Source organism: Lissotriton helveticus, chromosome 9 (assembly GCF_964261635.1).
Source record: "Lissotriton helveticus chromosome 9, aLisHel1.1, whole genome shotgun sequence".
Taxonomy (NCBI): Eukaryota; Metazoa; Chordata; class Amphibia; order Caudata; family Salamandridae; genus Lissotriton; species Lissotriton helveticus.
The window spans coordinates 1193025285-1193048371 of NC_136070.1; the positions used below are offsets into that span (position 1 = coordinate 1193025285).

The window sequence follows — 23087 nt, forward strand, 5'->3', positions numbered from 1 at the left end:
CTTTCTACTCCTGCTGGAGTCCTCCGATGTGTGTCACTCCGATGTGTTCATGCTGCATGTCCTACCACATTAAACACACACCTATTGACTTTGCCAATGACTGTTTATACACAGATTCCGATTTACTCATCATAATTACTGTTTTCATGTGCTTATTCAGAACAGAGAAAAGCAAACACTTTTGTGACTCGGACCCGTAATTGTGTTCCATTTCCCATTAGCACAAAAAGATCATATATAATGTTAGGAGAATACGTGCATTTTTTCACCATTATGTGTATGGATTCTGGAAGGGCTCAGCTGGACTCTAGGGGACCCACATTCTTTTATTAAATGATTTTCCACGTTTGCTGTGTGCTTATCCAGGGAGCCAGCTGGTCATTCTGTATTCAGGCAGTGTGGCGGGACGTCACCTCATTACATTGTGGCGGGACCTCATTACATTGAAAAGCAACTCCCCCTCACCGGGAAATCCAATCGGAGTCGAATGTAGAGGAACTGCCAAAAAATGTGTATTCATTCCCGGCAGGCATCAAGCTCTTTCGATCCCACATTTGCCAAGCAATAATGCTAGCTGTTGAGGTGACGGGTTTGTCATTGAGTTCAGTCACTCTACAATGACAGTTCTCGCAAATCAAAAATGCTTTACAACAATCACATGCATACTTTAATTCACTAGCTGGTTGATGGTTGGTCTGATCAGATGCCAGCTACAAAAGCACAGTGAGTAATGAGGGATTTGTGGTTCATACCAGGCACAGTCAGTTGTCAAGCTTTTTCATCAGCAGTTCCATCAGCTTTAATGGTTTGGTTCCAATGGCCCTGCTTCCCTGAAGCGAGGTCTGGCGTGGCTGTTACTCCATTTGCAAGCTGCTGTTAGTGGTTTATTCTGTTGTCAGAGCAGCTTATCTTTTTAGGTGGCACCATTTCACAGCAACAGAAGTGTGCTCAGCGAGCGATTTTAGTGGGGGATTCAATCAAATTCATGTTGCACCTACGTTTGCAGTATTTTGAGTGCATACTTTAAAAATATGTCAAAACATCGCAATGGAAGACAAAAAAGCACTTCCACCAGTCGAGAGAATCTTCATTAGGAAGCAAACTCACACTGAGTCAGTTGCTCTGGGTGGATTTCTCATAAGAAAATGACCATCGAGGTGATTATGTTTAAAGTATGTATTTTATTCTTGTTTTAAAACAAAACACAGTGCACACCCTCTGGGAGAAAGTGGACCAATACATGCATATTATCTGCCCTGGCCTTGCCCGTGAAAAGCTCCAACTGCTTCTCCTGGGTTGCTTCCAATTTCATTTCCACATTCAACGAGTGTTCCAGAGAGCTAGGCTCACAGGCTCACAGCTCTACTTGACCGTCCTACCAGGTTACAACATTAGTTGCATCAACTTGCGATCATGTGGTTTAAGGGCTAGAGCGGCCGACTTGGCAGCTGGCGAACTATCTTCGAGTCTGTCAACTGGCTGAAACAATTTCTGTGATTCTGGGCAAATCACTTAATCTCCCCCCCTACCTAACAAAAAAATATGAACCTATCCGTCTGTAATGCAACTGGTGCTCATGTAAAGTTCTCTGAGTCTGATACCTGATACCTGCTGGTCCAGTTCGCTCTGTGTAAAACGGCAAAAAAAGGCCATCCTAACTTCTGTAACAATTATTTTATGCTCTATTAGTAGGTGAGTCGTGAGTAGAGTGCCATGCCATATACAACCAACCCACCAATATCAGATCTCTAGCTGTTACCAGTGGCTGCCCTCCATTTATTGTGTTGACTCAATTACTCCTGGTATGAGGTTCTCAGCATTGTATCTTGAAGTCTGTTATAAAGCTCTGTGGTTATACTGAATAAGCAGCTACCTATGTTATATGACAGCTCTTTAATAATGTAATACCTGCACTTTCACAATTGCTTTATTAACCTTCCTTCTTCCTCAAATTTGCTTGAAAATGCACCATTTTACCACTATTTTTTCAACATTTTCTCGGGGGGAAATCCCCCCGAACCCTCCTTGGGGGGTTGGGGCTCGCTCACTACGCTCGCTCGCTACGGTGCAGTACGAATATGAGTTTCTGCCACACCACTTTCAAATGTCACCAGCCGCCACTGGTTTGGGACGGAGTACACTGTCCTGCAAAGTTGAAATCATGGCCCTAAATGTATGTTTTTTTTGCTATTTTGATCATTTTTATAGGCCTGTAGGCTTTTCTTTGTCTGAGCAGACTCTGTAACTCTCTTCCGCAAAGCCTGAGGTCTATCCCAGAGCTGTTGCCTTTCAGAAAAGCACTAAAAACCTGCCTCTATACTCTATAGGCAGCATTTGCTTTGGTGGGCTTACAGAAAAGGTCTAGCTCTGGACGGCTGGGTACAGCGCCTTGATGCCCTCGGGTAACTGCCACGCTCTATAAAATAAAAATAAAAGAGTGTTACATTTTGTGCCTGCAAAAAGGAATACTCTGCAGCCTGCTGTACGGAGGTGGTTTATGCACTGCACAGGGCGCACATTACATGATATTTGAAGGCAGAGGCAGCATGACAGGTTTGCAGGCTGTATCTGTGGACAGAGAGGGATGCATTTCCAGAAGTGCGTTGCCTTGTCTCCAGCAGCAAGAAGTGCTGCATCCAAGTGATGCTTCGAAGTCTGCGCTGCGGAGCTGTCAGGAGGCGAGTAAGACGGATTCATTTACCTTGCAGCCTTTGCTGAGTATATTCTATTCTACTAGAAGAGACGTGACATTGTATTTTGTAAAGGGTTTGTGTCAAACGATCGATGCTTTGGGGGAAATTTGGGTTCAGATGCGGGATTGCTTAGTGTCTTTGAGTGAGATTGGTTTTCAGAGGGACCTTGAGTTCAGACTGTGACCTCTCTTTTCAAGCTTCAGGTGGCGCTTGAAAGGGACCGACAGAGGCAGGAACCAGGAACTCGCTGTCCCAGAGCAGCTGTTTGCTCTTGAGAGATGCCGGTTCTCTCCCTTTAAGTATTGCACTCCTGATGAGAAGTGCTGGTACTTACACATTTAAAGTATTGTCCTCCGGGTGAGAAGTGCTGGTACTCCCTCATTAAAAGTATTGCACTCCGGGTGAGAAGTGCTGGTACTCCCTCATTAAAAGTATTGCACTCCTGATGAGAAGTGCTGGTACTTACACATTTAAAGTATTGTCCTCCGGGTGAGAAGTGCTGGTACTCCCTCATTAAAAGTATTGCACTCCGGGTGAGAAGTGCTGGTACTCCCTCATTTAAAGTACGGCACTCCTGATGAGATGCGTCTCTATTCCCCTATTCATAGCATTGCTCCCCTGCTGAGAAGTGCTGGGACTCTCCCTTCCAGATGTACTCAGTGCCTAAGAGCACCTGCCCATTTTAAGCACTGGTTTCAGGGGATTAAACATGGGCACGATTCAAGGTTTTCAGACCGGCTTACTCAGCAATTTCAACATGTAGCTTGTTGATGGCTCTGCGTTCTTATGTCGGGGTGATGTCACTTCAAATGCCTGTGAGGGCAGCTGAGTCCAGTTGAAATGTTAGCCTGTTGGAAAGACCCCAGGCTTCCACTTCCCTTGTGTCCATGGACTGTCTGGACCAGTCTCCCTGAAGGTAAGGGTGATCCTTTCACTTGTTGCTGAGCTTATCTTTGGGAAATTAGTAACACCAACTAGTCTGAGAAACCGAGAGACGGTGCATTCTTAATGGGAACCTCTTGGAGAACACCTGTCTGGAAGATTGAGGGAGGACTTGACTCCTCGAGTGGTCCTCTGATGAGACCGTGGCATTGTGGGGACCTCTTAGGACCTTTGCAAGGGCTACTTCTCGTGCATCAAAGAAAGGGCTTCAAGACATGAGGTATGCAGAGAGTTCCACATCTTGTGTGTGCTGGATCAGTATCTGTGGTATCAGTTGGAAATGCTAACCCTTCCACACTACTCCATACCACAGCATCAAGTAAGTGAGTGACACAAGAAAATGTGCAAGGCTGCTTCCGTGCATTCGAACCACGAAGAGGGTTCTGAGCACCGTCCGGATGCAGGTAACAGCTGAAGTTGCTGAAGTAGGTTTTGTACAAAATTATGACTGTCTGCAAATATCCTTGCAGCAGCTAGATAAAACAAGCTATTAAAATGAACCTTTTACCCTGGAACCATCCAGCCATGCTAACTGGTGGCCTTTATGCACTGGGACTTCTACCCATCCTCAGTGGAGGCCTGCATACACTGAGACCACCTAGTGATGTTCAGTAGTGGCTTTTGTGCAGTGAGATCATTCCGTGATGCTCAGTGGATGCTTTCTTACTCTGGGACCATCCAGTCACGCTCCGTGGACGCCTGTATACGCTGTGACCTTCCAGCCATGCTCAGTGGACACCTGTATACGCAGTGACCTTCCAGCCATGCTCAGTGGACGCCTGTATAAGCAGTGACCTTCCATCCATGCCCAGTGGACGTCTGTATACGCTGTAACCATCCAGTCATGCTCAGTGGACGCCTGTATACGCTGTGACCTTCCAGCCATGCTCAGTGGACACCTGTATACGCAGTGACCTTCCAGCCATGCTCAGTGGACGCCTGTATAAGCAGTGACCTTCCAGCCATGCCCAGTGGACGTCTGTATACGCTGTAATCATCCAGTCATGCTCAGTGGACGCCCCTATACGCTGTGACCTTCCAGCCATGCTCAGTGAACGCCTGTATAGACAGTGACCTTCCAGCCATGCTCAGTGGCCGCCTGTTTACGCTGTGACCTTCCAGCCATGCTCAGTGGATGCCTGTATACACTGTGACCTTCCAGTCTTGCTGAGTTGATACCTGTATACACTGGAACCATCTTGCCTTGCTCAGGCCTCTAGACACCTGGAACATCCAGTCATGCTCAGCAGACGCCCAGTCAAGCTGATCACGACCTGTACTTCAGAGGTTACTTCATTTTGTGGGTGGACGTGGTAGGGCCGGGTAATACTTGAACGGCCTGTACTGCCTTTACAACTGTTCCATACAGTGAATCAGTAGCTGCTAAGAGAACATATTGAACCTACAAATGTTACTATCATAAATGACTTTTCTGCAATTCTTTGTGACGTGTAGAAGGTACATACTGGCTGGGATCATTATGGCATGTGTGTATGCCTCCTATTTTTAGCTGAAACTCCTGTTTGATGAAATGGGTGAGGTGACACCTAGTGGTGTAGCACAGTTCTCTGCAGCCCCTGTCCTGCAGGGTGACCCACACACCCCTGCTGACATTAATCCTTATTCTTCTGGATATCAGTGATGTTAGGGGTGAGGGCATCATTTTATATTTTGCCTCTGGGTGAAACATACATATTACGCCCTGATGCCTATGCAAGGATAAGCGAGAGCTTCATGCTGTAGGGTCAAGATGATGGCTACATAGGTGGAAGCGGCTGCGCTGTTGCACTTCGCAATGTGCAGGCCCAGGTCTGCAAGTAGAAGCACCATCTAAGGCCACGGAAAAGGAATTCCAATGGATTCGGATAGATAATGAACTTTCTTTTAGGAAGCAAGAATAAGAACGTGGCCTGCATGTAACCAGTGGCAAATCAACAGCATTAGCTATGCAAATTACAGGCTTGCATTCATTCAAAGAAGAAGCAAGGGTAGAGATATGAACGCTGGTACAAGCATGTCCATTTTATGGTATTGGCCCTTGGGCATAGAGGTGCGGGTGGATGGCCTTGCATTATTCTGCATAAGCTGCCTCTTCTTTGAGATGGTTGATTGGTCTGGTGGCAAGACCAGCTAAGCCTCCCTATCCTCCACACTCCCCACCCGCACTCCGGGTATGCAGGTGGTTCATGCTGGTGATGCTTTTGGGACCTATGGAATTAGTGGAGATCAGTTAGACAGTAATACTCAAAGTATGACCCGGGGGCCGCATGAGGTCCCACTAACCTTTATTTGTGACCCCCTGGTCACAAGTAGCATTCAGTGGTTATGTGCACCCTTTGAGTGGCCTGGGTTGCTGTTATACATGAACAACATTATAGAGGGAAAGTAAGCACCAAACTGCGTGACACGCCGGGTATGAGAACACATGGAGAGAAATATTACCTTTCAGCTGGAAATGGTATAGTCCAAAGCCTTGTTTTTAATATAAAAGCAGGGCCTTTGGTAGTCATATCACTGAAAATACAAGATTTACAAAAAATATTATTGTCTACAGATGCTCATGGAAGACAATTTCTATGGACTGGAATCTTGAGAATGCTAAAGTGATTCTGGTATTCTACTGACCTCTGCTGGTCGTTTTCTATCAAGAAAGTTAAATAGAGATAGTTGCCAGAAAATAAAAAAGAGAAAGTCCCTCAGCAGAAAGCAATTCTGGTATTTTACTGACCTCTACTGATCTTTTTCTATCAAAACAGTTAAATAGAGGCAGTTGAACAAGCAGAAAGCAATTCTGGTATTTTACTGACCTCTACTGGTCGTTTTCTATCAAGACATTTACATAGAGGCAGTTGAACAGAAAAAAAGTCCCTAAGCGGAAGCAGACAAGTCCTAGGGCTGATCTCCAGAGCCCCCAAAGTACCCATACTCATATAAGTATATACTAAAGTATATACAAGAGGTCTCGAATGCTCGACCTAAAAAAAGGAGGGAAAATAGAATAAAACAGTTGCCTAGGAAGACACAATTTGGTCAATTGGAGAAGCCAAAATTGATCCCAGGTTTTGTGGTTCAATTCAGCCACTAGATGTATATGCTCTGCTTCCCTTACACCCACCTTAACTCCACTACACCTAAACCCCGAGCACCACTCTGCGACATCAGTGTGGCTCCCGGTCACACCACCATCCAAACTTTTTGGCCCCTCGGATTGTTTGCGAGTACCCATGAGCTGGAAGATTGACTCATTACCAGAAACTGATAAAAAAACAATTCCACAGGATCCTGCGTAAGAGCGAATATTTATGGTCTGTATCACTTACATAATGTCTGCATGTGTAGGCTGTGTGCTTTGAAGCAGCCCCTGGAACCCATACAGAGCCGTTCTATAAAAATTCAATTTAATTGAGAATGGTAGATAAAGATGAGTTTTATAGTTGGGTCAACTTCTGCCAAAATGCTTTGTTTAATTATATATTAATATACAAAAGTATATTTATGTTGTAGATGATGTCTTTAGACACTGAGGCTGTTCATGTTGATAGTGTGTGTTATCTGTGTTCTTGAGCTTCTCAGCTGCTGTGTGGGCGCCGCCACCGCTTTCTCCAGTCTTGTCCAGTTTGCATTTTGCTGTTTGAGAGATGCTGCAGATATGGAAATGATGCATAGTTAAGTTCACTCCAGGACAGCAGCATTTCCAGGCGCACAGCTTGTGACTGGCAGCGATGAAGGCTGACAGATGAATTAATTCTCACTGTCGCCCTCCCTTCCCTGTATACACACGATGATCATTTCAACCCACTTCGGCTTTTCTTTTCCATCTTTATTACTTTTTTCGATCATTAAAGCTCTAAATCCCGTAAGAATCAATGCCCGGTGCAGATGAAAGGTCAGGCCTCCACGTTGTTCCATTGCATAAGGATGCTGACCTTTAGCACTGCTGGCATGTCATTCTTTTACCTACATCGAGAGGTGAAGGTACTTCGACATTTGTGAACTCAGAAGTTCCCCCATCCATTCTTGCATGTCTAAAAACACTCCATTCTGGTGGGCGTCACATGCAAAGCATGCTTGCAAGTCCATGGCAACTAGTCATCACTTAAGTTCCAGTGACACAACAGGGCTTGTGGGCCTAACAGGCACAATCTGGGGGCCCGCCTGAAGCCAGCAGGCACCAGAGTAAAACAACATATATGCTCGCTAGACCTTATTGGTATATCCAACAGGTTCACCTACTGCTGTAAGCATGTTCCTCACTGCCTACAAAGCAGAGTCATTAAGGCATCCCTATACTTGTAGACACAAAAGGCATGCCTTTAGTTGTAAGCACAAAAAGCAGAGCCATGCATGTAGACCAAATTGTATCCTAATAGCCATTGACCCAAAAGCGTACACATACTGTTGGCCCCCAAAAGCACAACCATGCTTGTAGGCATAAATTGTACAACCACCATACCTATAGGCATGAATGCCACATCCATACGTGTAGGCCCAAATGGCATGGCCAGATTGAAGATTCAAAATGTCTAGTGGTACCCTCAAAAGGCAATGACATCCCCATGTATTCAAAAGGTACACCCACACCTGTGTACCTAAAGGGCATGCACATACAGATATAAACACATGCAATCCTCTGGGGCCCAATATAAATGGTTATTCTAGAACCCCACAAGGCATAACAATACATTTGCGGCCATTTGCGCAAAACCTTTTTTGAGGTTGCAAACAGCCTGGTTCGCCGCAAAGGTTTTTAAATGTACAAAAGCCAAATTGCGATTCAGTAACCTGATACCAAATCGCAATTTGGGTTTACAAATCGGTATTTAAAAGGGGCGTGGGTTGTCACTCCCTAATACCGATTTGCAGTGGTATGTTTGAATGATTTGAGACCAAATTACGGTTGCAAAACACAAATTTTTTACCGACACCTCAAGGGTGGTGGTAACTGTTCGCAAATGGAAAGGTGTCCCCATGGAACCCTTTCTCTTTTGTGAATGTTGATACAAATATTTTTTAGGAAAAACAGGCTGCATTAAAACAAAAGATTGCTTTATTAAATGACAATCATAGACATGGTGGTCTGCTGACCCCAGCAGGCCACCACCCCTGTGATGGCTTCAATTCCTAACGAGTCGCAATCTGCGACCTAGCCAATTAACATTCATGAGGTAAGTCTGTTGTGACCCTATTAGAAATCACTATTGCTAACTTGCACATTTTTGGACCTTATCAATTGGGATTTCTTGTATTGCAAATCGCAAAGAATCGCAATTAGGAATTTGCAATCCCTAAATTCTGTACATATGGCCCTTGGCCTAATTGAAAAGGCACAGTCACGCTTGAAGACCCAATAGACAGATCTTCATCTCTGCAGACCCTAAGGCACCTATGCGAACCCATACTCATGGAGACACAATTCAAGTCCAGTAATTGATATCCTAGCATGGCAATACGTGTGGGAACCAAAAGTAATACCTCATCCTGAAGAAGAAAAAAGACATGGCTTATGCTAGAGCACAAAAGAAACAGTCATAATCTCTGGTCCAAATACACCACCCTATTCGGATATCTAGAAAGCATGGTTCTGTCTACAGGCACAAAAGACATGCCTTACTTACTAAGGCTGAAAAGCCAAATCTATTCTTGCAGGCATAAAAGACTTTGTGAAGGGCTCAATAGGCAGAGGTATACAGGCAGACCACCAAAAATACGCATCTTCAAGACCCAAAAGGCACAACCGTACTCATCAGCCACAAGCATACACCAAAAGGTCCAAGGGGGATTGCCAATAGAGATAGACACACTGGTGGCCTAACAGCCAGAACCTCTTCCTAGTATATTCAAAAGACACCACCATGCATTTGATCTCAGAAGGCACCAGCAATGCTAGCACCCCGAGATGGAATGGGGAACTCTTGGAACCATAAGGCATACCCAAATCCGCGTTCCTACTCAATAACAAAAGGCACAACACACGCGTAAGCTTTAGAGGCAGCCCAGAATGGTTGGCGTTGCTCAAGAGTGGGAGCACTTACCGCTTCCCGTGGCCCCAAAAGGCACATTCAAAACTACGGACCCAAACGGTCCCAAAGGATGCACTGTACACTAGGACCCAACATATGCGGCCACTCCTGTGCCCACTAGCACAGTCACATGTGGGCTTTTTTGGGAGTGTTAGTTTAGGCATTCTGATTTTAAATCACGATTTTCTTTTTTGTATTAGCGTAGACATTTTGGGTTTTAAATCACGATTTTCTTTTTTGTATAGAGCCACAACATGCTCTCAAAGCCTTTGCAAGAATCCTGATGGGCTTTTGTGCCTAATGTGTTTTTTTGTTCCATTGGCTGAGGCTGGCTTCACCTTTCGGCATCTCTGCTGGAGCATCGGCAGTTTCCCTTTATTTTCTCTGCAGTCGCCTGCTGCATAATTAGATTCTAACCTCCAGTCCTTGATTGTCCCGATGGGGTGCAGTCTGTTTCTGATGCTTAATGACTGGGGTAAAACGTCTCTAAAATGCTTTTCCATCTCGTGTGAGAAAAAAAGTTTGGTCTTCAATTAACTTGTGCTGCGCCGAGCTGGTGCTGCCAGGCATTTCGTGCCCCTGAGGACTACGGAGGCATTTGTCGTGTTTTCTCAGTTTTGTGCAGACCTGCAGGTGGCTGGATGTGAATGAAAGGTGTGTTATTAGCACAGGGTCGCATGGAGAGGTGACCTTCCCCGTCAAACTGGTGCATCACGATGCTGGCACAGAGACGCACAGCGACTGCAAGGACCTCGACTGCCAGGGCAATGAGGAGGTGTTGGGACATAAAACTGGCCAAGGCAAAATTAACATTTCGACCTTAGAACTGGATACCTGATTGAACTGGCACAGGAATAGACAGCCCATGTCCTCAAGGGTTGAATGAATTTAACAGACCAGACAGGACAGGAATGCAGAGGCACATGTCTCCTGGACTGGATCAGCGTAGTGGACTGGCATTGGATGCCCCACCTTAAGCATTTGGTGTCTTGGTAAACTGGCAAAGGGACACAGAGTTTTTGACCTTAACAACTGAATGGGCCAGCTAGTCTTGGTAGTAGAGGATTACAAAGTCACTTATCTCATAGAATTGGTCAGCGTTGTCTACTGGTATAGGGATTGAGTGCTAGCCCCTGCCCGCACAATAAGCATTGTGGTGAATTTGACAGGATTTTATCCCCAAATGACGTAAACCGCGAGCCACTCAGGCTGTTGAGCGCATACAGCGATGCCTACTACAAGGGCTGAATGAGCGTAGTGAACTGGCATTTATATATATATATTTTTTATTTTATAGGATTTTTATATCGCTAGCTCGACCCGGGGGAATCAGAGCACTTTACATACATAGGTGCATTACATAGCATGACGTAGGGATGTATAAAGATATAAGCTAAACATTATAATTAGGCATACATTGCATAGCAAGACATAAGGGTGCATGAGGATATAAGCAACACATTATAATTAGGCATAGAATGAAGGATAGTCCATGATATGGATTTGCGTATCTTAAGGACTGGGTAGGCTCAGGTCGCTGACACAGAGTTGCAACCCTGCTGTTGGGTTTTGACAGCATTCATCACATTGAGAACTCTTCACACCTCATAACCTCTCCTAAATTAGAAAGAGGCTCTTGTCAGACCTGCCTTCTTCGTGATGCTGGTGGTGTGTCCTAGTTTGACGGGGTGACAGACTTGAAAAGAAAATTCAGGTGGCTGACAGTGGAAACATGTTGATGTTTCGGTCTTTTAGTTAATGAATAAGCAAGACCATCATCAGGAGGTAGCTTCTGAGCTATTGTGCCAACGCCGTCCAGTTATTGTATTTACTGGTTTAATTCTGCTTTCTAGTCAGCATTGATTGGTGACTTTAGGTAACCAGAGTCTTGGTCAGATTCCTGTAAATTTACTCATGGAGCTTTGTAAGGACAGCATTTTACGGGGTATGTTACATATTACCTTAGCTTAATCCTGACAATAGTATCCCTTATTCATTATCTAAGAGACTGAAACGTTGATGTGTTTCCACTATCGACTACCAAAAACACTACAGTCGGACTTATTTAATCATTAGCAAAGGATTTTGGTTTGGTGGAAGTGGATCAGCATTCACCTGACTTTTGTAGAATTGCATCTCACAGAACTCTCTCCAGATCACCTGAATGCGGTGTGCTGGAACACATGCTCCCCCCATCATCTGTTGAACTAGAAATAGGTCATGTCATGTCAGTTGTGTATGTTCTTTGTTCTTTTTGGTCAAAGTCATTGAAATTAGTAAAACTACTCTTTTCACATGTACGACTCTGATAGTCTTTTCATTTTTTCTATCAACTTCACACCACATTTCAATCAAAAACTGAATGAGTGATCTGTGCCTAATTGTTTTGTTTGTATATTTTTTTTAATGATTCCCTCGTTTGCTATTTGCGTTTGTGCTGTAGATATAGACCCAAGCTCACAAGGGGTTCTTAGGCTGCCCTTTGCCTGTTTATCTTGTTTAACTCTTCATATGTGAGCACAAGGCATTCCTTATTTACTTGTCTGCCAAGCAGACTGCCTGGCAGAACTGTCTGGGCTTGTCAGTCAAGGTTCTAACTCTTCACCCAAGTCACACTCCAATTCCCAAAAATTTACACTGCCTATACCCAAATTCCAATATTGTTCATTTTCCTAACTATTTATAGTCCCGCCTGACCAGTATCCCTCAAAAAAGCAATGAGAGAAGTCACTTACCTGTGAAAACCTGTCTGTGACTTGTAGTGTTTAAGATTCACATACTTTGCACACACCTGCGTCCAGTGTTAGACTCAGTATATGGCAATTTCATTTTCTTCGAAGAAGGGGTTTCGATTTCATGACGACTTGTGGCATTTCCCATGAAATCCACTGTGGATCACTAGGACACAGAATTAGGGCCACCGAGTCAACAGGAAAGGTGTGTGAAGCTCACCTTCTTTCCAGTGCTTATGAGTGGAAATCTTTCCAGCATCAAAGTGGTAGTCGGGTACAAGCACCACTTGTAAATTAATCTAAAGACAATGTATTGTTGCGGTCTGGCAGACCATCATTTGTATTGTCCAAATGTGATTCTTGGCTTTAATAGCAATTCCTCTCTTTATCGGCTCTTTGTTGTTTTACGGGTGTAGTTATGTTTTGCAGTTCATTAGCCACATCACAATTGCTTCTATTCCTTGGCTTAACTGTCATGTTGTCTGCCCATGTTGAAGGTCATTGTAGCTGTTCGTGTGCTTCAGTGCATCTTTTAATACATGTGTGTGTAGCTCATCAAAGGAGCTGAACCGAGCTGTCCCATTTTGAAAGCAATTGCATTGTTCTGGCTTTGAATTCCCAAGTGAGATTCTGGAGGCTACGGCGGATGGCTGTTTGCGAGCAGCTACCCCACACCCTCCGCCCTTATTGAACGACCGCCACTCCTTCCTCGATTTCCAATTCAATTTATAGGTGAATTTATTTTTAACGCTCACTCAGACACCAAAGTCTTCCGATGTTTGCAAAGGGTATGGTTGCAGAGACCATCCTTCCCAGATCTGAGCCCATTTAAAATAGAAAGGAAAAGATACAAAAATGTGATGAATACAAAAATTTTAAATATAACACATCAAAGAATACACCAAAAATGTCCTAGTTGCTGTGTCAGACCCCTCGCAATCAGCTATAACAGACCTCTCAGAAAAGAAATGCAAAGAGTTTGCAATTTTTTTAAACATTTTTGTGAAACAAAACCAGACAATGAAAAGAAGCTAAACCAACGGGCCAGGCCTTTGCAAGCGTGCAATGGCTATATTTTATTTTTATGTTTGCAAACCTAAGAAAAAAATGTAAAAATTTAAAATATGAAAATAAAATACTGGCCCAGCAGGCCATGTACACCAGCCCTGGTATTGAAAGGCATACATTTTCAGGCAGCTGTGTACATGCTGTGAGGCAAAATGCTATTACACACAGTACAAAATACCCAGTGGATGAAGAGGGCTGATGCATAGCCCCTTATCATATGTTAAGATATGTTAACATATGACCAATGAATGCAAAAGGGTGAGCGAAAGGTCAAGTATGTATGTATATTTATATGATTTATTTGGAAGCAGACTGGCAATACATCTATGGCTGTCTCTAGGCCAGACCTCGTAAGGAATAAATAAACATTCCATAAAAAACTCTTGTGCCTTCCACTTAGGTTCTAAAAGCTACCGCTGTACATGTTTGTGGGATGACATATTCACAAGCACATTCTCAAATGCACACATGTTTATGTAGAAAAAAAGCCTGCATGGCAAGTTGTGGAAAAGCTTTTACTTTTCTTGGGAACTGAAAAATACAGCACAGCAAATATTTGTATTGATACCTGTCAGACCCCGTTCGTGGAGCCACTGGACAAGCAGGGGCTACAGGGTGTCAAGAGTTGAAGGTGGGATACTTTGCCTCTGATGTCCTGGGGTCTGTCCTACTATTGCTCTACAAACTGGACCGAATACAACCCCTTCAGTTCTAGACTCCCAGGAGTTGTGAGGGTGAGTAGTGGCAGGATTCTTAGGAAGGTATTGTGGGGCTGCACAAGCTTAGGATGCTCACTCCCCCTTTTACAGTTCACTTGCTTAGTTCTTACTCAGTTCAGTTGCTCATCATCAAAATCTTTATTTTCGACACTTGAATCTTATAAAGTGCATGTCAGGATTATTACAAACATAGCAATCATATTTTAGGTTAAACTAAGACAAAAGTACAGTAAAACACAACAGTGCTTCATATGTAGACTTGTAAATGGACAGTGGTTCCTAGAGCAGCACACATACCATTCATTTTTTAATTATAACATTTTAAAACAAAGTTGGCGACCAAGCCCGTACATAAATATTAAAACAAAGGGCCTAACGCCTAAGAACTTACATCTCAAAGGACAAAATAATACAAAAACCGTCATACAGTTTTAAATAAAATAAAATAGTCACACAATACACTTCTAGCGTCTAATTCGTGACGCCACCAGAAATTCTGCTAAGCTGAATGTTACAACTCTCCTAGTGTCAGTACTGAGCATTCGGGACACCTCTAGGTGGTGTCTGTAACCAATACACCTGCATAGGGGGATAATCCACTTAGATCTCAAATTGTTGTAGTAAGGGTAAAAGAATAATAAATGAACCAGGGATTCAGGTCCTCGTTTGCGTGTTGGGCACTGATCATCAAGTGGTGCTTGGGATCACCATGTACCGCAGAACACCTTTGTAAGGAGGGTCTTGTATCTAAATTGGAGGAACAATTTCCTCGCCATAGCTTGGAGAATTTCCTCAATAGTGTCTTAGTATTGGGGATAGGGTTCAAAAACTATAAATGCTAAGGTGAGTGGTCCCACAGCTTTGGTCACACTTTCCACGTTGGTAAATTCCCAGTAAATTTATTTGATCCTGTCTCTGGAAATCTGGTCCATCTTCTTCGGTTCTGTCCAATATGTTTCCCACCCCAATTGCCTCAGGAGTGCCTTAAGGGAACGCAACTAGGGAATGTTGCTAGTCACTCTGTTCTCATCACTCTTTGTGAACCACTTCATTCTAGCAGCCGTCTAGATTTGTCTCCATGCATCTACTCCTTCCCACTTCTGAGAGGTAAAGCAGATAAACCGGCAGCACCATCGGAGTCTCCTCTGACTGTAGGTGGTAGGATGGTGGGCCTTGCAGAAGACTGGATCACACACGGTATAGATGGCCAGGTGCTCGAGGGTCAGCGCAGCCCTGCACTTGATGATCTCCTCCTGGCGGTGCGGCCATGCACACACCTATCTCGGACTGGTAGCGGGGCTATTCAAAAACGCATCTTCTCTGAGCAGCAGGGCCATCCACTTGGCCTAACGTCTTTTGGGCAATGCGATTTAGTCAGGTCACAATCCTGATGGGCACAATGGCTTAGCACAGGCCATGTTTCCTCCGGGCACTACCGCATTGTACAGGATGTGCTTGACTCTTATCACAGCCCCGACTGGGATTAAACTATCTTCAGGTCAGGTCCCCACAGCCACCACCAGGAACCACTGTTGGAGTGACTGTAACTCATTGACACTGAGCTACATACCTTGCTCGCTGCAGTCCTCCTCGTCTGGAAGTCCCACCAGCTCCAGGATCACCCTGCACCTCGTTCCTCTTGGACATTTATCAGGGCCGGACTGGCCTTAACAGGCATCGGGCGTTTCCTCTGGAGAGTGGGGGCTGGTTTTGCAGCATTGAGGGGCCGGTTTTGCAACTAGGGGCCGTTTTTTTTGCGCTGCAGCAATATCGGTCCCCAGTAACAAAAGCAGCATTGCTTCACACTTGCACCCTCCCTCCCATGGGAGGCTGGTCTGACAAAATTCCCAGGTCTGCTTTGGGTTCCCATCTGGCCCTGACAGTGCCTTGTCCTGCATGGTGAGCATGCTCTTTTCCTCACTCTGCTGACAAGTTTCATTCTAGGCACTTTGTGTCATGTATATAGCTCTACCAGCAAGGGGTAACCTCAAGTGATGCTCCCTCACCCCTGGGAAGCTGGCTGTCAAGTGGATACTTTGCAGAGCACTCACTTCTGTGGTCATAGAGAAGATGGAACTGGAACCAAATGTGGGGTGGTGTAGTGGGGTCCCACTTTTATAATGTAACAGCAGAAAGGAGAAGTGTATTCATTGACTTCACTATCACAACCAGCTCCATTATCTCAAGGGTCCCAAAGATGTTGAGCCAAATGAACCTGTGATCAGGGAAAAAAAAAAGGCCGGGCCTCACCTAAGGGGTCACCTGCACTTTGCATAAAATAGTTTCCACCTCTATCCTACTATCCAATAAATGGCAATACTCCTGGAAGACTAATCCTCGGCCCCAGGCTCTGCTAAAGGGCCTAATTGAATTTCTAAAGGAGTCTTGTCTCCTCTCCCCTCACATAAGTGTCTAGGTCTCCTCCCTTCAGCTTCAGAAATGTCAGCAAGAGATTTCCATTGATTGGGAAAACAATCTCACCCCCATCTTTTGTAAAAGGTCAGGCTGTGGGTGTCCAAAGTAGATTCCATAGGCCTGCTTTACTTTTATTAATTTACACACACCATGCATTTACTACACAGGCTACGCACACAGAAATGCACAACATACACTTAGGATGTTGGCATTAGGAGTTGTGTAGGTAGAGGTGGCGGAGGTGCTGAAAGCTTGAGCCAGGCTTGACCCCGAAGCCTGGTTTTGGCTCAGCATGTGGTTCGATTGGAACCTCGAGCCCATAACGAGCCGAGCTTTCATATGGTTTCTATCTGCCACCCTCTCTGGATCCTTATGTGTAAAGAGGTAAAAAAACATTAACATTTGAGCTAAAATCAGAGACAAATAGATTCAAATTTAGTGGCTGATTTGTACGATGTGAAAACAGAAAGCCTGGATTAAATGTGGCTCCTCCGCTTTATCAAATTGTGTGATCTTAGGCAAATATTTTATTTTACTAATCCCCCTTTTTCACTAGAACATACAAACACCTTCAATATGTGAATTCATAATAATAGCTGTGCACAAACCTACTGGGTTTGATTTAATTGCCTGTAATGTTGTTTTATCTACAAGAATCTGGGCCACATACAGGATTCACATGACAACTGTCTTGTCACTTAGTTTCTAATAGCACTGTCGCCAGGGTGGGGGCAGGGATGGTTCTAAGATCATGTTTAACACCCCACTTTTAATAAGTACTTCTCAGTGCAGTGCTATAATGTCAAAGCTTACATGTTAAAGGAATACACTTTTATGAATTTCAAAGAGGCATTATTATATTTACATGATGTTCTTCTACGATTTACATGGCAACCATTTCCAGGGCTTGGGCTGTGCACGGGCTCTCGGAGCCAAGCTAGACCCATGGCTCGCCTCTGGCTCAGCTCGTCCTGTTATTATTGACTCTCCTACCTCTACATGGGAAACAGCCTTTACAATGTGGGCTAAGCCACGTGTGCCGTTTCCCCGCAAGCGCAACCATGTTTGCCTTAACCATGCATATGCCTTAACCACGCATATGCTTTTAACCACACATATGCTTGTTTAAGGCATGTGTGGGTCTGGATGCTAGAATGGGCAGGCCTAGGAACAGGAAGTGTTGAGAGAGGACACAGTGAGGTATGTGGGGCTGGGTTTTAGGGTTGTGGGGGGTAGTTTTAAAGGGTTGGGGTAGTTTTTAGGGCTGGGGTTGGGGTTGTTTTCAGGGCTCGGGGGGGGGTCAGGGAAGTTTTTAGGGCTCAGGGGGACATGGTTGGTTTTAGGGCTAAGGGGGGGTCAGGGTATTTTTTAGGGCTCAGGGGGATCGAGGTCGTTTTTAGGGCTCAGGGGTAGTCAGGTTAGTTTTGAGGTCTCGGGCGGGGTAGTTTTTAAGGGTGGAGGTTTGGGGTAGATTTCAGGGCTTGGGTGGGTTTCAGAGCAGTTTTTAGGGTTCGGAGGGGCAAGGTAGTGTTTTGGGCTTGGGGCGGTTGGTGTAGTTTTTAGGGCTCTGGGGTGTTGGGGTAGTTTTTAGGCTCATTAGGTTGGATTTGTTTTTTGGTCTGGGGTGGGGTAGTTTTTGGGGCCCACTGGAGGGGGTAGGGGGGTTGGGTAATTTTTAGAGCTCAGGGGGGAGGACTCAGTGTGAACTTTACCACACACATCCCTTTACCAGTCATGCCTTTACCTCAAAATTGCATGGTAAAGGCATCTGTGGTAAAGCAGTGCATTGTTCAGGCTGCGTTAGGGCTGAGTTGTAGAGGTACGCGTGGTCTAGCCAAGCGTGCCTCTATCATACTACCCCTTTACATGAGTGGGCCAGTAGGCCTCCACTCCCATCATACAGGTGAAAAGGTCTGGCCACAACTATGGATTAACTAAACCCAGAACACTGGCACCACTGCCCCATTTGCGAAACTTACGTCAGGGACAATTGCCCACTGTTTATATAGTGCTTACTACACCGATGAGGCATTTAAGCGCTTAACGTGGGCAGCAGGCTGCTCTGGGAACCCAATGATACATGCAGTAGACACCATGCTGTCCCAACAATGGCACACTGTTCTATCTATGTAACTAATGTTTTAGTTGTCAATACTTTCGAATTGTAAAACTTTCTGACATCAAAGAAGACATGGTTTGTACTACAGAAAAACCTCAACTTAATAATTAAGCTTGAGGTGAATAATCACATTCCAAACCCCAATGAGTAGAGAGAGAGAGGGAGAGAGCTGTGTGCGCGCATGCGTGGTTGTGATCAGAGCGAGGCCGCCCTTCCAAAGCAATGTTTGCACGTTCAGTGATTGAGAAACAGGACAAACCCCTCGGGAGATGTCGTGGGCCCACTTTAGTCTTAAAAGCTCAATATCCGAAAAGACGGCTGTAAACGCATCTCCTCGGCTCCTTGCAGAACAAATGCAGCGCAAATTATATGTGTATTCTGTGCCTTCCGAAGCAATTTTCATGCAGTAAATTCAGAGCTGGGGTAATTAAGATGGGAGGGGGCTGGAAACTCAGAGTAGCTGCATTGTAGATTCTTTTCAAAAGGAGCGCAGCGTTCCTCGTTGGTGAATGTGCGGCTATTATTTCTTTTTAGAAGGGGGACAAAGGGGAAATGGAAGTAGGACTACTGTTCCCAGCACAGTGCACTGATTGATTCTAACAGCTGCTCTACTTTGCTTTTCAGACACGTCTGCAGACATTGATGTGAGCAAACCAGGCCCAGCAGAGGAGCTTTGTGCGAGAACCTGGAACCGACCTGGGATCAGTGGACACCCATTGGAAGCCATCAGCTGCTCCCCACGCAGCCAAAGCGTTGCATTAATATTTGCATTTGACATTCTCCGCTTCATAACTTGGATCCAGTTGGCTGATAACTTCCAGGGTTGTCTGGGACTTGCTTGCCAAGCTCAGCATGGCTCGAATTAATGCCTTTGTACTGGCAGCATGCCAGCTGCTGCTCGGATTGTTAACACATTCGCTTACGGAGTCCTCTGCCCCGAATGAGTGTCCACAGCTCTGTGTTTGCGAAATACGTCCGTGGTTCACTCCGCAGTCCACCTACCGAGAAGCCACAACGGTGGACTGTAACGACCTGAGGCTCACAAGGATTCCCACCAACCTCTCCCTGGATACACAGGTCCTGCTCCTTCAGAGCAACAACATCGGTCGGACTGCAGACGAGCTCCAGCGTCTCTTCAATCTGACCGAGCTGGACTTCTCTCAGAACAACTTCAGCACCATCAAGGACACCGGCTTATCCAACCTCACACAACTCACGACTCTGCATCTGGAGGAAAACCAGATCTCAGAAATGACAGACTACTGTCTGCAAGACCTCAGCAACCTGCAGGAGCTGTACATCAATCACAACCAGATCAGCACCATCTCACCCAAAGCCTTCTACGGGCTGAAGAACCTTCTGCGGCTGCACCTCAACTCCAACAAACTTAAACTTCTTGACAGCCGCTGGTTTGATTCCACCCCCAACCTGGAAATTCTGATGATCGGGGAGAACCCTGTGGTTGGAATCCTGGACATGAATTTCCAGCCATTGGCCAATTTGAGAAGCTTGGTTTTGGCAGGGATGTACCTTACTGACATCCCTGGGAATGCTCTGGTTGGACTGGATAACCTGGAGAGCCTCTCCTTCTACGATAATAAACTGACCAAGGTGCCTCAGCTGGCACTTCAGAAAGTTCCAAATTTGAAATTCCTCGATCTGAACAAAAATCCTATCCACAAAATCCAAGAAGGTGACTTCAAAAATATGCTGAGGTTGAAAGAACTTGGTATCAACAATATGGCAGAACTAGTCTGCATTGACAAGTATGCTCTTGATAACCTTCCTGAACTTACGAAGCTGGAAGCTACTAATAATCCTAAATTATCATACATCCACCGTTTAGCATTCCGTAACATCCCTACTCTGGAGAGTCTGATGTTAAACAACAATGCTTTGAATGCCATGTACCAGAACACCGTGGACTCCCTTCCCAACCTGCGCGAAATCAGCCTGCACAGCAATCCACTCCGATGTGACTGTGTCATCCACTGGATGAACCCCAACAAGACCAGCATCCGCTTCATGGAGCCACTGTCAATGTTCTGTGCCATGCCGCCAGAGTACAGAGGGCAGCAGGTGAAGGAGGTGCTCCTGCAGGACTCCAGTGAACAGTGCCTGCCAATGATCTCTCATGAAGCATTCCCCAATCACTTGAACCTAGACATAGGCATGACAGTATTCCTGGACTGCCGGGCCATGGCTGAGCCAGACCCAGAGATTTATTGGGTCACCCCAATGGGAAACAAAATCACTGTGGAAACTTTCTCTGAGAAATATAGGTTAAGTGTAGAAGGCACCCTGGCAATCTCCAACATTCAAGTGGAAGATTCTGGCAGATATACATGTGTCGCCCAAAACACAGAGGGTGCGGATACCAGAGTGGCCACTTTACGAGTGAATGGAACGCTTCTGGATGGCACACAGTTACTGACAATCTATGTCAAGCAAGCAGAGGCCCACTCCATTCTAGTGTCTTGGAAAGTGAACTCCAATGTGATGGCCTCCAACCTGAAATGGTCCTCTGCAACCATGAAGATCGATAACCCGCATATCACGTACACGGCCCGCGTTCCTGTGGATGTGCATGAGTACAACCTCACACACCTTCAGCCGGCCACAGAGTATGAAGTTTGCCTCACAGTGTCCAACATCCATCAGCAGATGCGCAAGTCTTGTGTGAATGTCACCACCAGTGGCGCTGCCTTTGCACTCGACATCTCGGACCAGGAAACGAGCGCAGCCCTTGCTGCCGTCATGGGTTCCATGTTTGCAGTCATCAGCTTCGCTTCTGTTGCCGTCTACCTTGCCAAGAGGTTCAAGAGGAAGAATTACCACCACTCCCTGAAAAAGTACATGCAGAAAACCTCTTCCATCCCCCTAAATGAACTGTACCCTCCCTTGATCAACCTCTGGGAAGCAGATAGCGAGAAGGACAAAGACGCTGCCGCCGAGGGGAAGCACAGCCAGGTGGACACCACCAGGAGCTATTACATGTGCTAACTTTGGGACATTTAGTGCTCCCTCCTTGCCGGGGGACACTTCCAAGAGCTTGCGTGCTCATTTCTGGGAGTGCAGTTTTTGCTTCTGGTAATAAGAAGCTCTAAGACCTTTTTTTGCTTTATTCTGCAAAAGTGATGAGTTTGGAGATGGTGTTTTTTAAAAAATTCTTTTTCTGCCGTGCTGGACTGTGGCAGATTCACGGGTGGACAGTTTAAATATGTTTTTTTTCTTTGTTTTAGTATAGCGTATCGCAAAACACTTTTTGACACGCATTGCAGCAGCCCCACCTGGCTTTTCCCTTTTTTTTGTATTTTGCATCTGTGCTCCTAGTCAAAAAACTCTTCTGTTCTCATGGTAGTGCTCAAGACATATTTAGTGCAACCCCCCCTACGCCCTTCCACGTTTTCTATGAAAGACTGCAGGCGGAGGTTGGAGGTTGGGGGGATGGTGTTATTCTTTCCATGCCATACCCTACCGTATGCAGCACAAGGCCCTGTGAGAATTGACCGGAAGCACATGCACTCGTGGTGTCTTGAAAGAGGCTGCCCAACCTTTCTGTGTGGTTGTATCAACTGATGCAGAACATTCTCATTTTAAATAGACAAGTTGTTTCTTTTGTATTGAAGTAGATTAGGAGGCTTAACTAGAAGCGAACAGAGAATAGAACAATGTATAGCCAAGTTTTTTTATAAAATGAAAAAATAAATTAAACATGCATTTGTCTCTTCTATTTAGTATATACATTAAGTTTTTAGCTGTGCTTAAATCACCAGTGCCTGGTGAAGGACGATAGCAGAACTTTAATAAAGTATTTGTTTTGATTTTTAAATACGAAATCTACAGCCTCCTTCCCAATTTTTGCATTTTTTTCAAAATAATTGTATGTCTATATTCTTGTATTACCAGTTATCACGAATTAATATGCCTATCACCCTTCCCCGTGCAAAAACCCTTTTCAAATCTGTGCAATTTTTTATTAGGAATTCACGTTCTTAGAGAATCTGCAGGTAATGTCAGATAGTGCATCACTAAAAGACGTAACTAGTGTCTTGAATTATATTTAGTGTACAACGTTTTCTGCATAGAAGTTTTTTTTTAAAAAGTAATAAAACTTGCTTATTTATTGTAAAATTCTGTGTTTTCATTACACTGTTCTATACTGGGGATGACAAAATATTGGAAGACTGTTAAGTTCTTGCTTCTCAAGAGATGTTAAAATATTTCGCTAGCAAATGATGATCAATTGCCAGACCACAAAAGAAATCTGCATCGTAATGCATACTGTATGAGCACCAAGAAAAAGTGGCATTTTGGATATTTCAAAACAGCAATAATATGGCACGTTAAGTTAGATGTTGCAACAAATCCTTAAAAAA

At 44.9% G+C, this 23087-nt stretch overlaps 1 protein-coding gene across 1 annotated transcript in view; it reads left to right on the plus strand.

The window, feature by feature from the left end:
- Positions 1–22802, plus strand: part of LRRN1 (leucine rich repeat neuronal 1) — a 64987-nt gene extending 42185 nt beyond the window's left edge. Inside the window, exon 2 of the mRNA XM_078661660.1 lies at positions 19333–22802. Coding sequence (XP_078517786.1) covers positions 19561–21711 — 2151 coding nt within the window. The 5' untranslated portion in view covers positions 19333–19560 and the 3' untranslated portion in view covers positions 21712–22802. The remainder of the gene's footprint in view (positions 1–19332) is intronic.
- Positions 22803–23087: the final 285 nt, after the last annotated feature.